The 17943-nt window shown below is 43.4% G+C and overlaps 1 protein-coding gene across 3 annotated transcripts; it reads left to right on the plus strand.

Moving 5' to 3' along the window:
• The first annotated feature begins 3988 nt into the window (after nt 1-3988).
• On the plus strand, nt 3989-11615 carry LOC131229226 (TPD1 protein homolog 1-like). Of its 3 annotated transcripts, none has more exons than XM_058225123.1 (4): nt 3989-4143; nt 4341-4474; nt 6197-6265; nt 10979-11615. In XM_058225123.1, the coding sequence occupies exons 2-4, from the start codon at nt 4378-4380 to the stop codon at nt 11296-11298; spliced, it is 486 nt and encodes a 161-aa protein (XP_058081106.1). In that variant the 5' UTR covers nt 3989-4143; nt 4341-4377; the 3' UTR covers nt 11299-11615. The 3 variants fall into 3 exon arrangements, with proteins under 3 accessions (XP_058081106.1, XP_058081104.1, XP_058081105.1); XM_058225121.1 differs by having other exon boundaries at nt 3997-4143; nt 10961-11615; XM_058225122.1 differs by having other exon boundaries at nt 3998-4102; nt 10961-11615.
• The last annotated feature ends 6328 nt before the right edge of the window (nt 11616-17943 follow it).

Here is a 17943-nt window from a genome sequence, read left to right on the forward strand (position 1 = left end):
GGGGAGGGACCCCGCCACTATGGGCCCCTCACTATACAATGCGTACATCGAGATGGGTCCCACATATGTAGGCCCACAACTTACAAAATCAATAAATAAAAGTACCCACCTCGAGATCTCTCCTTCCTTCTTCCGCCAATGCATGATAGAGACCCAAAGGGACAATTTCAATTGTTGAGATGAGCTTAGGATGGTGGGATCGGGTGGTAGAAAGGTGGGCCACACTACTCTCTCCCATGGAAGCCATGGATGTGAGTTGCTTCCATAGAGCTTGGGAGAAAATGAGAGAGAGAGAGAGAGATGAGAGAGAGAGAGAGAGATGATGGGAGAGAAGTGATGGAAGAGAGGGATGGTAAGTGATGTAAGTAGGTACTTTGCTGTAAGAAAATGTTGACTTTTGGGGAGGGTAGTTGTACTTGGGGATAGGTGTAAGTGATGGTGAGTGATGGGAGTATACTTGACATTTGATGTGATGGATTCTTTTATGATTTATAACGCGTGGCGTTTTCCTTAAACTGAACGGGGGCCCACATCTCCTAGCCTCGGTATCGCCTCAGCGCGTGTAACGCGATATCGGAACCATGACGATGGCGCGGTCGTAACAATACAAGTCTCAATTTGATATCTAATGCAAGTTAATAAGATGAAAGAAGAGTATAGAAAAGAAAAATCCAAATGACTATTTCTATTAAAGTTTAATCCTTAACTTATTTTATTTGTACAATTGTAATGAATTAAAGTAGAGAATTATAAGTAAGAGTAACAGTAATAAATGAGTAGGATTTAGATTTATAAAGTTAAAATTTTAATTAATTTTTAATATTTAAATTTGGATAGATAAAAAGTTATTTAGTTTGAATTAGTGATATTGAATGTAAATGTAATGAATAATCTCATCTAATATAGATCACACCCTTGTAGTACTTGGATTGTGAATTTTGGGACATGACAACTACATATACCCAATTCATTGTACACAACGTATTGCCACGTGTGACTCAAGTGGGAAAGTATAACCAAATGCCCTTAAAGGTGGTCCACGTGAGGCATTGTGTCCTGAACTGAATAATTTGGATTATAAGGATGAGCAATTAATAAGGCCATACCAAAGTAATTGCATACATAATAAGAATGCACAAGGTATCATACTCACGATTAAATTAGCAAAAAACATATAAAACTTATCTTGGTATTAAGCAGCGGGAAGAATGAGGAAACTTTTGTTTTTTTGTTTTTATATACAGGGAATAAGAAAAATTCATCTTCCCTATTGAGCTTCTTCAATGACCCATGAAATATAACGCACTGTTTCTTGAAGACTAGCTAATGAAGTGTGTCACTAAGTTCTGTGGGCCTCACCATGATGTATGTTTTGTATCCATGCCGTCCATCCATTTGAAGAGATCAATTTAGGGCAAGAGCCAAAGAATGAGTCAAATCCAAAGCTCCAGTGGACCCCACCATAGAAAACAGTGGGGAGAGTGACGCCCACCATTAAAAACTTCAAAGGGCCACGGAAGTTTTCCTTCAAGCTAATATTTGTGTTCTCACTTATTTCATGTCTGTTTTAACTTGTGAACAGTTTGGATTTCAAATAAACACCATGGTGGGCCTTAGGAAGGTTTCAACGGTGGGAATCACTCTCCCTACTGTTTCCTCTGGTGGGGTCCACTACAGTTTTTGATCTACCTCATTCTTTGGCTCATGCCCTAAAATAATATCTCCAAATGGATGGACGGTGTGGATATAGCACAGTCACATCGCATGCTAAGCTTTCCATGATAACTGATTTCCCATCTAATGTGGCCCACACAGGATTACATGGTTATAATTACGACGCTAAAGCGCTAAGTTGGAAATGGATGGTCAAGATTGAGCAAAAGAACAAAATAGCTCCAATTATCATCTTTCGACGGCGCAAATTTCACACCAGGGCTTGTTCCTCATTTTGAGGATGAGTTAACGGTTCAGATCAATAATACCATAGCAGGATATCACATGTGTTGCTTAAATGGCTTGGTTACCTCAGCAAAACTCTTCAATTTTTCTCATATCTTGTGAAGATTGGCAATGAGTTCGGACGAAGGGCAATGACGTCATCTTACTAATTTCGTGTAAAATTATTGAAATTCCAAGCTAATTAAGGGGCAATATTGTCATTTGGTCGGTCCGAATGCAAACCACCGTCGCATGCCATTTGCCAGCTACTTGTTTGAATTCATTCCATTCTCTTACATCCGTTGCATTAATGCTTCTCTCAAGAATGTTTTCATACGCGGATTGCTGATCTACACGGGTGTGCAACTCTGCTCATTCACATGCATTACACGCTCCAATATGGAAAACGTGTAAGAGATCTGAGCTCTCCATTTGGTTGATAACATTACTCAAATTTTCCAACTCAAAATTCAAATAGTTTTAATCGTCAGATGAACCACAGAATACAAAGTAATCTGACGGTTAAACAATATTCTCCGTCCGTACATTTATTTTTTTGTTATGTGGCCCAGATAAGATCTGAAACAACATAATACATATGTCAGAAGATCTGAACAGTCTGGTCCACATGATAGGAAGATCCGATTTTGCATACTTAGTTGTTACCTACACGTGCGATGCATGTGAATGATCAGGGCTTGTGTAGACGTTAGTAATTAGCAAACCTATGTTTTTACACTCGTGAAATGAAAGCCGCACGGCCCCTCGGGCCCACCATCCGATGTGACTAACACCATCTTAATTGCGTTCCCTACCGATGCATAAATGATAGTCAGTCCAAGACCGTCCAGATCATGGCCCCACTTCAAATGGGGGCCGGAGTGTCTACAACGCCTTTTTTGCGCAGCGCATAAAATATCTAAGCTTCGTGGGGCCCACAAGCTGTATACTCAAAATCCGCTCCATCCATCGCGGGTAAAATGCCTTATATTAACTGTAAATGAAATGATCAGTCGGATTAGAGAGTCTGTATGGGCCAGACTAATGGAAACAATATTAAAAACTATAAATTTAGTCATTGTGACCATTCTAAAATTTAGATCAAGATGATTTTTGTATCCATCGGTGATAATAGTGAGTTACACCTGATGAACGGTTTTGATGAAAATTAAAATCCATGGAAACTCCACAAAAAAACTTACGGTTGGCGTCTCATCCCCATTGTTTCCTGCAGTGCGGCCCACCTGAATTCTGGATCTTCCGGATTTTTTTTCCTCGTGGCCGATCATCGATGCTAGAACCTCATGGACGCAATAGATTTTAAATATACAGCATGGTGGGCCCCACTGAGCTTGGGTGTTTTACGAGCTTGCGTGTGGTTGAGTATTCCGGTCCACATGGACCGTTCCCCAAAAACAATTACGCCGGTGGCGCGGACCGGAATACTCCTACGGCACCTGTTTTCCGCTGTACGTAAAATACCCAAGTTATCTGGGCCCACCATGTTTTATATTTAAAATCCACTCCGTCTATCCGAGTCAATTGTCGATTTTAGTTACAATAAAAAAAAATCATCCAAATCTAAAAGTAAAATGGGCCACACCATATAGATCAATGAGGATGGGATACCAACCATAGGTCTACGTGTGGGGCCACGATGAAGTGTATCTTTCATCGTACCTGTTAATCAGGTGTAACTCAGCATAATGAAGAGAAGATAAAAAAATCAGAGGGAAAATAAAATCATGCGAGCCACACTATGTGAACTATAAAGCGCTTTTTGGAGTGATTTTACATTTTTCCCATTGGTGTGGCCCATTTGAATTATTATTTCAGTGTATATTATTTATGTACGGTCAAAATAATGCTTCTGACCTGATGGACGGAGTGGATTTTAAATTTACAACATGGTAGACCACATAGAGCTAGTGTGTTTTAGGCATTGCGGAAAACAGGTGTTGTAGACGAATCCGGTCCCCCATGGGATGATCCCAACCGTTGGATCAGAGACGGATTAAAATTCTCAAATACAAAAGCCATCGTTCCGTTCCCTCTCCATTCACTTCCGTAACTCCGTTACGAAAACAGAAAGTGTCGTAACGGACGCCTGACGCCGACTCACATTTCCGGCTCCGTACTCGGCATCTTGCTTCCCGGTGATTCCGTACGCTCTCTTCCCGTCACGCCCTCCTACCTACGCCGGAGGTACGGACACACGTACCTTCGCTGTCAGGAATTCGTACTCTTTCTCCAATCTTCGTGGGTTTCGGACACGTATAGGAATCTTCTTCCGAAACGTTTCCGATACTCTGTCTGAATCCGATATTTGTTGAGATTTAAGGATTCATAGCTTTTCCTTTTACGATTTTATTTATGGGTTTTATCTTTTATTTGATTTTAAGGGTTTCGGAGATCGAAGGGACGGTTGAAAGAGCAACAATGAGCGGATTTCCGATACGTAACGGGTTTCGGACGCTTCGGTTCGTTTCGGTGGCGTCGAGTTTCGGCTTTCTGTTGGCTGTATACCTGCTTTATGGTAAAATCTTATGGAGAAATGCTCCAGTGCTCCCAGAGCTCTATAAAGTTACAGTGCTACCTCGTAGTTGCATTGGGACACTGGCAGTCCAATCCATTGATCTAGACTGTTCATTTCGTCCAATGCATATTAGATGGGCTACATGAAAAAAATTTCACCAATCTGACGAGGGTTAGAGATTTGATCAATGTCCTTATATGGACGGTTGAGATCAATTAGACAGAAACAGGTCCAAGTAGTAAGTTCATCCGTCTATTTGTTAGGGGCTTTCACGGATTGCGTATGGTTCTAAACTATTACTTTGGTTAGTCAATCCTAACCGTCCCATCCATGGCTTGGAAAAGGGATTGCTATGGAGGATAATACGAAATCAAGTATGGATTGGATCATCCGATGAGTTTGGACTGGCTCTCATTCATGCAATGGGCCTCACCATGGATGGGATTTGCATTGAAATATTTCACCATTTGATTATTCAAAGTTATGGAGATGATCCTAACCGTCCCATCCATGGCTTGGAAAAGGGATTGCTATGGAGGATAATACGCAATCAAGGATGGATTGAATTATCCGATCTGTGTGGACTGGCTCTCATTCATGCAATGGGCCTCACCATGGATTGGATTTGGATTGAAACATTTCAAGCTTTGATTATTCAAAGATATGGAGATGGTCCTGACCAGTCATCCATGGCTTGGAAAAGGGATTGCTATGGAGGATAATACGCAATCAAGGATGGATTGAATTATCCGATCTGTGTGGACTGGCTCTCATTCATGCAATGGGCCTCACCATGGATTGGATTTGGATTGAAACATTTCAAGCTTTGATTATTCAAAGATATGGAGATGGTCCTGACCAGTCATCCCATAGCCGTGGTGTGGTCCACTTGCGCCTTGGTTCTACCTCAGTTTTCGGCTTATATACCAAAATGATCTGTAAAAATGGATGAACAGCGTGGATAAAATACATACAACACGAAGGGCCCCACAGAGCCCTGAATGGACTGATTTCTGTCCAGCGGGGACAGTACGCAATCGCTTCCTCGCACTACGTCGTGCTGCGTTAAACTCTCATGCAAGATAGCTTCGGTACACAATCATCTCTTGAGAAAACTCTGTGGGTCTAACCGTGATGTATATCTCCTATCCATGACGTCCATCCGTTTTTCCATAATATTTTTGGGGATGGGCCCAAAATTGAAGGATATCCAAAGCTCAAGTGGACCACACCACAGGAAACAGTAGGGATAACGATCTTTCTAGGGCCCACATTGATCTTTATTTGTCATCCAACGGTTCACATGCGCTCTGCTTCTGTATTCAATGAGGGCCCCTCATGTATCAACCGTTGGATGGCACTGTGCCAGAGATCTTCACCATTCATCAGGCTATACTGTGAACATGCCGTCAACGGAGAGTATAGAAGAAACGTCCCAACGGTCCAAATTCAAAGTACGCACTCAGCTCGTCTGATATGTGTACTGTTGAGAATTTTGACAAGTAGCATGTTTACAGTGGGCCCCACCTGATGGGTGGTCCAGATCTCTGATGTACGTGCAACCTGACGTGGAACAAGGCAACGCATTCTATCATTAATCTTCCCATAATGCCCCTCATCTGTCTTCTTTTTCACGATGCTATCGTGCATCTACGTGATAAATAGAGATTGTACACCGCAGCCGCGTGATGTATACTGATCGGTGCGATGTATGGTGTTCAGGGCTTCATCACGGACCGGAGATCGTTCCTGAGAGGAATTCGACGGCCAATCGCAAGCCACTCGCAGTAGGTATGAACATACGGACTACGGTGCATGTTAGAATTAGGGAGTTCTTGTACGCATCTGCAAATTTATACGGTAGGAGTCCCTCTCCCCAATGTCTTACATTGTTCCTTTCGGTGTGGCCCACTAGAATTAATTATCAGGCCAAAATTTGGAAGCTAGACCTAACATGGCTGGACGCAACAGATTCACGGTTTGGATTCCTGCTAAATGTGGCCAGGTTCTGCATGGCTTCCTAACCGTCCATTTGGTGGTTGCCCACTAGAGGGTTATCGTTGTTTCATCCTGGAGATTTTTAGCCCACACGCATGGAAACGGATTGGCTACTCCCCCTGACACCAGCCAATGGCTGGTGGTCGGTGCTATATGGGCCCCACCATAATGTATGTGTTTCATCCATGCCGTCCATATATTTTTACAGTTCATTTTACAGCATGAGACCAAAAATGAGGTATATCCCAATCTCAAGTGGACCACATTGCAGGAAACAGTGTTGAATGAGCGTCGACCATTGAAAACATTTTGGGGGCCATAAAAGTTTTGGATCAAGCTGATTTTTGCTTTTTCCCTTCATATGGGCCTGTATGACCTAATCAACAGATTGGATGTCAAATAAACAGTACAATAGGCCTTAGGAGGATTTTAACGGTGGATACCCAATAGCTATTGATTTCATGTGGTGTGGTCCAACTTGCATTTATATCCCTCTCATTTTTGGTATAAAGCCATAAAATGATATGTAAAAATGGATGAACGGAATGGATGAAACACATACATCATGATGGGGCCCAGAGAGAACTGACCACCAGCCACGGGGCTGGTGTCAGGGGGAGTAGCCAATCCGTTTCCCACACGCATTCATCTGACAACTATTATGCCTGCCACCACATGTGCCAGCATCCCACATGGGCCGAGCTCCAAGTGGACCATCTGGTGAGTCCAACGGCGTAGACTACCGGTCCCTCCATCAGGTGGGCCCCAATGTTATTATCCAATTGAAGGCTGATAAGAATTTGGCCATTGATTTTTATCTGTCCATTTCTTCTGTCGCTTGGATCTCATTCCCATCTGCAACCATTTTTATCGTCGACCATGTATTCTAGGAAACCGATCCAAGGGCTAGGGCCATGCATGTGGCCATCTGATCAACCCTTTGGATAACCACATAGTGGCCCCCACCTGTACAAACTCGTGTCCCACGTATATTGTATATATTCTCCACCATGGAATCGTAGACTTCATCAACAGTCACATACGTTGCTAAATATATGATGATCAAGATCGTTGATTTGGTGTTTTAGACTTAAACGGGCAATAATCCAAAGGCCTTGTCTATTCAACGGTCTAGAAATGTATGGACACGTAAATGACCATTGTCCAACATTCACTAGGCAAGATTCAAACGTGGGGACCTACTAGATTAGCGAGTTGTGGGTCTCGGGCACTTTCATGTCCAAGATGGACCAGGGAAGGCCCAATTGGAGGCGGAAGTGATCAGGACCGTCATAACCCTAAAACAGACATATCTCGCAAATCAGAACGAGTTATTCGATGTACCACATATGATTTTGGATTGGAGAAGCTACTTTAGCTAACCAGGTTTGCTCAGGCCGGATTTGCAAGATTCTATTAGATTGATGATTGATTTTTTTTTATTTTTTAATTTTAATTTCTTTACTATTTATAGTAAGTTTTAATTTGATCATAACTCTTGATCCTTTAAGCTTTATGAGTTGTGCCCAACATGAAAATGGCTTAGAAATTTTAGAGAATAATGTGGTTAGTCCAAATTGGGCAGTTATTATTTTTAGTCGAAAACCATAAAGTCGAGTGGAAATCATGCTGGTTTATAAATGTCCTTACTCGCTCGGGTGGTAGACTCTCAAGAGTTTCAACACCCGGTCAAGGGTTCGAGTATGCATAGGTGGTGAAATTCCACTAGGCGTGAGCGTGCGGGGGTTGTGTGTGTGTGTAAAAAAAAAAAAGTTTATTATTTATAGCAAGTCATGTTTTTAGAGAGTTTGATTCTGAAACCTCTTCTTAGGTTTGAGATTACTATTTAAAGGATTGTAATTTTGTTTTTATCATCAATTAATCTATTTTCGAATTTATTAGAATTTATTTCTATTTTTCATATTTTTTTCCTCGTGGGTTTGAGGAATTTCTTTGAGTCCAAAAAAATACTGTCGATTCGGAGTAGTTATCCCTAGAGGTGTACGATGTTTGATAAAATACCTGTAAAACAACTGCTACTGTCTCAAATACAATGAGATTTTGAAGGTGCAGTCCAAGTGTTTGTGAAAATGCTGCAATGGCGAACTCGGCTCGAACTGGCCCGAGCTGTTGACCGAATTGAGCAAAGCTGGCCAGTCAGGCTCAAGGACCGAGCCGAGCCGAGTTCAAGCTGAGGTTAGCTAGTGGCTGACCCGAGACCAGCTCGACTCGGTTCGACTCGATGTACACCCCTAGTTATCCCTAAGGAAGACAATGATCGACCTCATCATGTCCATCCTTGTGTTAGTTCCGAACAACACCAATTGCCATTTTATTAAGAGAGACTTGGATTTGCTATTAGATTGTAATGGACGATAGGTAGGCACTTAGAAGTTATTTTAGAGGCATGCAACTAATTTAAACTAAACTGTCCAAAATATGGTCCCAATTTAGATGTATCATGATAGAAGAAATACTATAATGATATAGAAATCCTACCATTTGTTTAGTGGTGATGTAGGATGTGTAACAAACATGTGCCTATCACAAATGGACTAAAAGAAGTTCAAGAAGGAAATTAATGAAATTCAACATGGTCCGATCGATTGAGGTCGATCAATCGATTTAATCGATCTATGGAAATTCAAATTTATATGAAAAGTTTGCTAGATGCTTTTTGGTTGGTTTGATCGATGGGTCGGGTCGATTGGTTGAAATAAATTTTATTTTATGGATTTAGTCTTTGAATGTTTTTGCACCCTCCCGATCGATCGGCAAAATGTGGAAATTTGTGCCTTTTTTAGTTCTAGTTTCCTTATTTGCTTGAGTTTTCTCTAAATACGTTTTAAGATTTAATTAAGGTCATTTAAGGATGCAAACTCAATTATTTTAAGGACTTCTAATAATATTTCTCAAGTTTTCTTTTACATCTCTTGTGGACCTGGGATTCTTTTCTTGTGGATTCAAAGTGCTTATCGGATGAGGAAGATGGTGATCGACCTCATCATGCCTACCCATGTGCCAAGTGGACACTTATTATATGGTGAAAAATGAAATATACCCAATGGTCTGAATTAGGGGGGGTGGTAATGGGCTATGTAAGGTCGGCCCTAGCCGGCCCTTGATCCCTAGCCTTGGCACAAGCCCTGAAGCCCACCAGTAACCCTGATGGCCTAAAGAGGCCTAGCCTCAGCCCTAAAGACCTAGCCATTGAGGCTGGGGCTGAATTAGGGCTGGCCCTTGTTGCAGAGAGGGATAAATACTCTGAATCCAGGAAGCTCCCAAGACTCCACGCAGAGCTTCCTTGAATTCACAAGAAATAAAAGCATGAATAATATCTAATAAATTTGAAATTACTTAATTGATAATAAAAATTAAAATTACAACTCTTTAAATAAGGAATTCAAACCTAAGACAGTTTTACACATAAACTCCAGCTCAAACACCCTAAAAAATGTGACTTGCTATAAATAGTAATTTACTATTTATAAATGACTTATATACTTACCAGACTTTGTGATTTTTGGCCAAATATAATAAGTATCCAATTTGGTTGTTCTACCAACTTTTTCTAACCTCTTTTTATGTTTGGCACAACTTGTACAACTTAAAAGGATCAAAAGTTATACTCGAATTAAAATTTATTAAAAATGAAACTAAATGAGACTTTTGACCGTTGATATGGTAGAATCTCGCAAATCCGGCGTGGACAACCTGGCAAGGTGGGATTGATTTGCTTAAGTAGGTTCTACCCTAAAATCATATATAATATGATGAAAAACTCATCCCATTGATTTAAGGTTCTGACGGTCGGGATCATGTCCACCTCAGATTGGGCCTTCTATGGTCCATCTTTGCTCCGAAAGTGTCTGTGACCTGCTCTAGATCAACCCTACAAGTTGGTAAAAATTAAGACATGTTGTTGGGACCATCAAATCCAAATAAAACTGTCCGAATAAATCTCTACCAATAACACAGATAGCCAGATAAATCTACTTCCTGTTCTGGCCCTCTGGTAAATGTAGTTTCTGGCCCTCTGGTAAATGTAGTTCACTAGGAACGAGTGCTAATTTGAATGGATCCAGACTACCATTGGCAAAACCATATCCTGTATTCAGCGATGGATGGGGTGGGCCAGGCCAGCTGCCAGGGCTAGGCTGGGCAGCCTGTCTCGTTGCCACCCCTAGTCCTACTTCAAGAAGCGAATGCCCGGAAATGCGATGTTTGGATTGTTAGACCGATCTAATTTTCGGACTCATTCTGTGCAGTCAGCTCGATAATTTTAGTTAATTCATGACAGGCGTATAATTTCTGAGTTCCTGCACATCAAGCATCATACACCTCTAGATTATCAAATAACTTTATTTTTTATTTTTTATTTATTGCCATGATATCCTGCGTGCACTTTGCATGGGATAGGGTTTTCCGTGCATTTTTTTTTTTAAATTTATTTATTATGTTCTCAATTTTTGTTTTAATATTTGGAAGTGAACAAGGAAACAACAGATCGTATCGGTGAGTCATGCTCGAAGGACGACATCGTAGTCTACCAGGGTGCAACTACTCCACTCCCAAACGGCATCCCGACATACACCGTCCAAATCCTCAACGTCTGCATCTCCGGTTGCACCATTGCTGACATACACATGAGCTGCGGATGGTTCAGCTCCGCTCGCATGATCAACCCTAGAATCTTCAAACGGCTTGGCTATGACGATTGCCTTGTCAATGACGGTGGCCCGCTCGGCCCCGGCGGTAGCCTCTCCTTCGAATATGCAAACTCCTTCCGATACCCACTTTCCGTCGCCAATGTTAGGTGCTACTAAATTATCATGGTGAACTGCATGCCTCATAGACTGCACCCTTTTTGTTTAAATAAGTATTGCCTCTACAGTGAAATGCTCACGTCAAGCCGGTTCGACAATATGTTACCATCCATCTAGCAGACAATTTCTAAATTATTCACTAAATGGATAATATCTTATCATCCAACTTTTTTGATGTGATCATTTCTCTCCCCCTATATAGTCTATACTCTTATAGTGAGCTTCTTCTTGTGGGGCACACTACATGCCATCTGCGGTATTGAGGATTTTCGTGTGTTTGTGTGTGATGAAGAAATCAATGAATAATATATTTCATGGATGCCATTTCTTGTATGTAGGGCTGCAACTTCAGTTTGGATTGACCCAAACTCAACTTACCCAATTGGGTTTGGGTTGAAAAATGGTTACTCGATGGGATTTGGGTTTGAGGTAATGTGGGTGGGATAAGTCAGGTCAGTCTGATGATCCCAATGGTTGCAAATGAATATTCAACAAAATATGCTCTTGTTGCTATTTAATTCATACGTTATTTCACTTGTGAATAGGGTCGGTGCAGATTGGGGTCTAGTGCAAAGGAATTCTTTTAGGGTTCTAGTTAGGGTTGAGTGTACCGGAATTCGGGTTCGGTTTGGGTTGAGAATAGAGGAATTTGGGTTGGGCTTTGGATTGGAATTGAGTTGGGCCAAGTTGTGGGTTGATCCTCAATCCGACTCAATGTGCCCTAGTTGTGCCTGCGAACTCAAATGTGTGCACTAAACACCATGGAGCTCATTCACCTCACATCTCCCAACAATCAAATATGGAGGAAATCCATAGAGCATTTCATAAACTGGACTTTGAAAGCCCATTTTGAAATTAGAGGCACATGATCTGTGTAAAATCATATCGTACCTGATCACGGCTGTGTTAATTACTGAGTAGCCTTCCTGACGCTACGTGCAAAACATTGCTTCGGCCTAGCTGTGGTCTCATTTGCATAGCCCTGTCAATTTTTGGGTTGGGCTCGGACTCGGGCTCAAGTCATTTTAGCTTGATATGCCCGACCTAGCTTGGCTTGGACTCGGGCTCAACTCATTTTAGCTTGATATGCCCGTCCTAGCTTGGCCCGACCTGTCTTTTACATGTAAGGGGCTGTTTAGGTGGAAGTAAATGGAGTTAAATTGAAGGAATTGGGAGTAAATGAAAGTAAACGAACTTAAATGGTATTTTAAGTAGAGATGTGCATGAACTGAGTTAGCTCGGGAAACTCACTGAACTTGACTTGGAAAAGCTTGACTTGGCTTGAAAAAATTTGGAGCTGAGTCCAAGCTAGACCGAGCTCGACTTGGCTTGGCTTGGAACTTGATTCGGTTCGAATTGATTCGACTCGCATTGGTTTTACTTAATATAAATGCTTTGTAAATATTTATATATTTAAATAAATTATATATATATATTGAAAATTCTAAAACCTAAACTCAAACTTAGCACATAGGCTCGAACTCGCCTTGAAAGATTGACCTCAAGCTCGGCTTGAGCCGCTAGCCGAGCTGACCTAGCCAATCATGCTCAAGGATCAAGCCGAGTTGAGTTCAAGCTGGGGTAGTCTGCTTGCTGAGCCAAGTCGAGCTGTGCCAAGCTTGACTCGGTTCAGCTCGTGTATAACTCTAATTTTAAGTGTTTAGATAGAAGTAAATGCATGCAAATGAAATGGAAATAAATGGGCTTGTAAGTGAAATCTTTCCTACAAGAGGATTTGGAAGTAAATGCTATGAAATGCTTTTTTGAGCTCCCTTGGAGAGTAGCGCGTCGCACGACCAAATAAAGGTGTCGCTACGCTCATGTCCCCCATATAGATGGCATGCTAATGACGCTATAAAATCATTCAAATACCAACTACATCACTAAAATTATATCATTTAAATGTTTGCTTGGATTAAGGTGATCAATAGGCAAAGGTCGTCTTTCCTCACTCCCATCTAGCTCGTTGTGGCTGGGAAATCTTACAATGTTTGGGCTCACCCAGAAGATAGAGATACAAGCGTGGAATCCGGAGCGAAGGGTGCGCCGTCTTCACATTCAGATGGTTCTCCAGCCCCCTCTGGCATCTGCCGCAGATGCATATACTCTAGCAAGAATCCCAGCCGAGAGCCATCAACAGCAATTGAGCCCTATCATATCAATAGAGCTGTCTGTGAAAGCCGGCCCCAACTAGTTCGCGGAAATGCCTTTGAGAAGGCTTCTTCTTCCCCTGCAGGCCCAACTGCTTCACAGCTTCCCTCTTCCAGCAGGAGCCCATCTGAGGAAGTAGGCTGCATCGACCATCTTCAACTTCAGCTCTGCTCCCAGGTACCTTAGTCCATCCCTGCGACAGACCCCCCGGTGGCTATGTAAGAACATCGTCCAGTCATGCTGATTGCATCATCCTCAGAAGCACAACTCAAAGGCAGACCCCACATCCCTGAGGAACCGCCATCCCCGGAAACTTCTCCCATCATTCAAGGTGATCATCATCTCAATCAGGTGCGTAGCTTCAATTTAATTCAGAATTCTACAGTTAAAAATTCAACCCCTCAATGCACTTCCGATCAGGCTATGAGAGCTGAGGAGCCCCCGATGCCTCCTCTGCTCCCCTAGGCTAAGAATGATCTCCCTCTCCAATGTAAATTGTCAGGGCACTCCCCCATCAGCCCCTTCCCCACTAGGCTCATTAAATAGGGACCCGCGCCAGATCCTTCTCTAGATTCCACCCCATGGCCAATTCTGGATGGTGACAGGGGCTCCCTACCTCTAAAGGGCTTAACTAACGGGTGCATATCAGTTTATAGGCAATTAGATCTCACCGTTGACCTATCTCCATACAAGATATCTCAAGATGATAAGGATCCCAGGAAAGACTATCAGACTCGATCAGAAGGCAGATTGAGAAGAATTAACCATCTGAAATGTATGGTAGGCTATTTAGGCAATGTTTTTGATGGATAGCATCCTTCTTTGGAACACCCGAGGGGTGATCAATGCGGCCACGATTCGATCTACGAGAAGGCTTATTCGGGCTCATAAGCTGTCCATCATTGCTATTTTGGAGCCAATGGCTAGAGATAGTCGCAGAGTGGGCATTGGCCTTAAGATTGGCTTCCACTCTTCCATCTCTAACTCCAGCGATGGGGGAAAAATCTAGGTTTTTCATAGGAATGACCTTAATGTTTCAGTTATTGGCTCTACTAATCAAATGATTTTTGTAGATATTTGTGTTCCTAACCAGGCAATCTCCTCCCGACTTTCATTCGTCTATACTAAATGCTCGAGATTCAATAGGAAACCCCCATGGGACTCCTTGGCAACCCTTGCCTCTGCCTCATCTAGTCCGTGGGTTGTGTGTGAGGACTTCAATGCCGTTCTCGTCAATGCAGAAAGGATTGGTTACTGAAATCCAGACCCGAATAGCTCCCGCGAATTTAGAGAAGCCGTCGATACATCTGGGTTGATTGACGTTGGGTTTGTCAGTAACTCGTTCACCTGGTGTAACAACCACGCTAGTAACACTTGGGCCTGGGCCAGGCTTGACGAAATTCTCTGCAATGACAATTGGATGTGCGTTTTCCTGGATTCCTGGTTAAGCATCTTCCCAGGGTCAACTCTGACCATGCTCCTCTCTTATTGTCCTTCCCCAAGGTTGCCCCCTCGGTCCCTAAGCCATTCCGTTTCCAACAGATGTGGCTTCTCAGCGATTCCTTCCCAAGATCGTCGTCAACGCTTGGGAATTGGATCTCTCTCCACAGCCTATGGTGAACCTGTTGCTGAAATTGAAGAAGGTTAGATTGCAGTTGAAAGTGTGGAATAGGGACGTTTTTGGTAATGTTTTCCTTAATGTTTCCAAAGCTGAGTAAGTGCTCTCTCTCCTGGAATCCAACACCTAAAGAGACCGTGCGATTTCGTTGGCTGCAATTGTAGGGGCCAAGCTCAAGCTGTCCAACATGGAGTTGGCAGAAGAAATCTTCTGGAAGCAGAAATCCTGTATCTCCTGGTTAGAGGAAGGCGATAGAAACATGAAGTTTTTTCATCTCTCGGCTTTTGAGAAGACGCGCAGGCTAGGGATTCATGAGATCCAGTTGGAGGATGGCAGTTGTATCACTGATCAACCCTCCATACAGTGGGAGGCAGTTAAATTTATGCAGGCTCTCCTTGTCACTGATGCTTCCCCTCCCTCTGCATCATCGATGGCTGAGTTGCTGGACTTCATTCCTTCCCTGATAACTGAGGCAGATAATAACATGCTTCTTCTCAGCCCTTCTATTGAGGAGGTTAGAGCGGCGGTCCTCAAGATGCCCAAGGATGGTGCCCCGGGGCCGGACGACCTTTCCGTGGCCTTTTTCACTAGTTGTTGGTCCATCATTAGGTTCGATGCCCACGCTGCAGTGTTTGAATTTTTTAAAGGGGGCACTCTGCCCAGGGCCTTCTCGTCAACACTGGTCTGCTTAGTGCCAAAAAAATCGGGGGCCAAATCCTTTGCCAATTACAGACCAATCAACCTTTGTAACGTCACATATAAGATTTTGGCCAACATCTTAGCCAACAGGCTGTCTTCTCTCCTTCCAAAGTTGATCTCCTTGGAACAATGGGCCGTTATATTGCTGAAAACATCGCTCTGGGCCAAGAGATTTTCAGAGATATAGACGGAACGGTCTGCGGGGGAAATATTGTGGTGAAACTCGACATGGAAAAAGCTTACGATCGGGTTGATTGAAATTTTCTGAAGCAGGTTCTGCTGAAGTTTGGATTTAACTCGAGATGGGTCCAATTGATTGAGGCCTACTGGAGCAACAATTGGTTTTCAGTATTGGTTAATGGGGCGAGCTGTGGTTTCTTCAAATCAACCTGCGGGCTACGCCAAGGAGATCCTCTTTCCCCAAGCCTATTCATCTTTTCCTCAGAAGTCTTTAGTAGGGGCCTTTCCCATCTAACTTCTAGTGGCTTATGTAGTCCTTTCAAGGTTAAGCAATGATGCAAACAGATATCCCATCTTCTCTACGCCAATAATATGGTTCGTTTTCTCAACGGGGCCCAAAAATCGCTTTAAGAGGTCAAGACCTTCATCTCGCGATATATACCAGTCCGTCTCAGGCCAAAAAGTCAACCTTCAAAAGAGCGCCTTCCATTGTTTTCCTACACTTTTGCCCTCCAGGATCAGATGCATCCCAAAGATCCTTGGGATCAGTAGAGCCGCGGGTATCTTTTCCTACCTGGGAGTTCCTATACTCAAAGGCAGAATTAGATGCAGCGCTTTCTCCCCCCTGGTTGATAAGCTGGTAGCTAAGGTCAGTGGTTGGAGTGCCCGGATCATCTCCCAAGCCGGGAGACTTGCCTTGATCTTCTATGTGCTTAGCGGAATTCCGATTCACACGCTTGTAGTTACGTCGGTGCTAAAAAAAGTCCTGATTGAGATTGAGAAGATGTTCGCCAACTTTTTCTGGGGGTGTAAAGAAGGGAAGCAAATGCTCCATTGGAAGAAGTGGAGTTACATCTCCAGGCCCAAGGCCGAGGGTGGTCTCGAAATCAGGAAGTTGAAAGAGGTCATGCGCTCTCTCCATCTGAAGCTGACGTGGGGTATCAAAAATGAGTGGAAAAACAGTCTTTGGGGCAGCTTCATGCAATCGAAATACCTGCCGTCCTTGCCCGCTTCCTCCTCTTCCAGCAGGGCATTTCATGCCTCTCCTATTTGGAAAATCCTGCAGCAGCTCTTCCCCATTTTGGATAGGCATGCGCAACTTCTGATTAGGCGTGGCACCACTAGCATGTGGCACAACATTTGGTTCAGTTTAGGCCCCTTGGCCTCATTATCTTCCCTCAACGTCCCCGATTCTTCGTGGGACAGAACCGTTGCAGAGTGCATTGACTCTAACGGGCTGAAGCAAGTCACCCCTGACCCCCTCCCTGACTAGTTAAGAGAGTTAATTACCTAAGGGGCTTCTGCACGTCGGACAGCATCCTCTGGCCCTCTGATCTTGCGGGAAAATTTTTTATAAAATCAGTTTGGCGTATCATCCATGATAGAGATCTTATTCTCCCTTGGCCGAAGTTTGTCTGGCATTCGTCGATCCCCCTAAGATCTCTCTTTTGGTTTGGAAGCTCCTGAGCCGCTCCCTGCCCATCGACGTCCTCATCCAGAAGAAGGGCGTCCATATGGCTTCCACGTGCAATTGTTGCACTGATGTTCACACGTTCGGTTTACACGCTGAATCCCTTTCCCACCTCTTCTTGGATGGTGCTCTGGCTAGTAATCTCTGGAGACAAGCTGCTGACCTCTTTGGGGTGTCTCTGTTCAGTCACTCGTCCATCCAAGACCGCCTACATTGGTGGTGGTTCAGGCCCCCACCTCGCGTTATTAGCCTAAAGTGTTCTCGGCTTGCCCCTGCTTTCATTCTTTGGGAGATCTGGAAAGTGAGAAATGAGGCCAGGTTTGACAACAGGTCGCTCCTTGCCTCTGGGTTGTTCTCTAAGGTGAAATGGTGGCTAATCACCCTCTTCCCTAATTTTTCGAGAGCTATGCTTCTTTCTTCTTAGGCCAAGCCCGCTGCCCCAGTTCCTCTCCGAGCTCATCGCCCTCCCCGCGTCTTTTCCATTGTTAGATGAATTAGACCGAGAGAGGGTTTTCTCAAGTTAAAC

The sequence above is a fragment of the Magnolia sinica genome, chromosome 16, assembly GCF_029962835.1.
Source record: "Magnolia sinica isolate HGM2019 chromosome 16, MsV1, whole genome shotgun sequence".
NCBI classification, from domain to species: domain Eukaryota; kingdom Viridiplantae; phylum Streptophyta; class Magnoliopsida; order Magnoliales; family Magnoliaceae; genus Magnolia; species Magnolia sinica.

Coding starts and splice junctions, on each gene's coding strand:
- LOC131229226 (XM_058225121.1), top strand. CDS start 4,378: ATGAGCGGATTTCCGATACGTAACGGGTTTCGGACGCTTCGGTTCGTT. Junction 4,475..6,196: donor GGCTGTATACCTGCTTTATG/GTAAAATCTTAT, acceptor TATGGTGTTCAG/GGCTTCATCACGGACCGGAG. Junction 6,266..10,960: donor TCGCAAGCCACTCGCAGTAG/GTATGAACATAC, acceptor AATATTTGGAAG/TGAACAAGGAAACAACAGAT.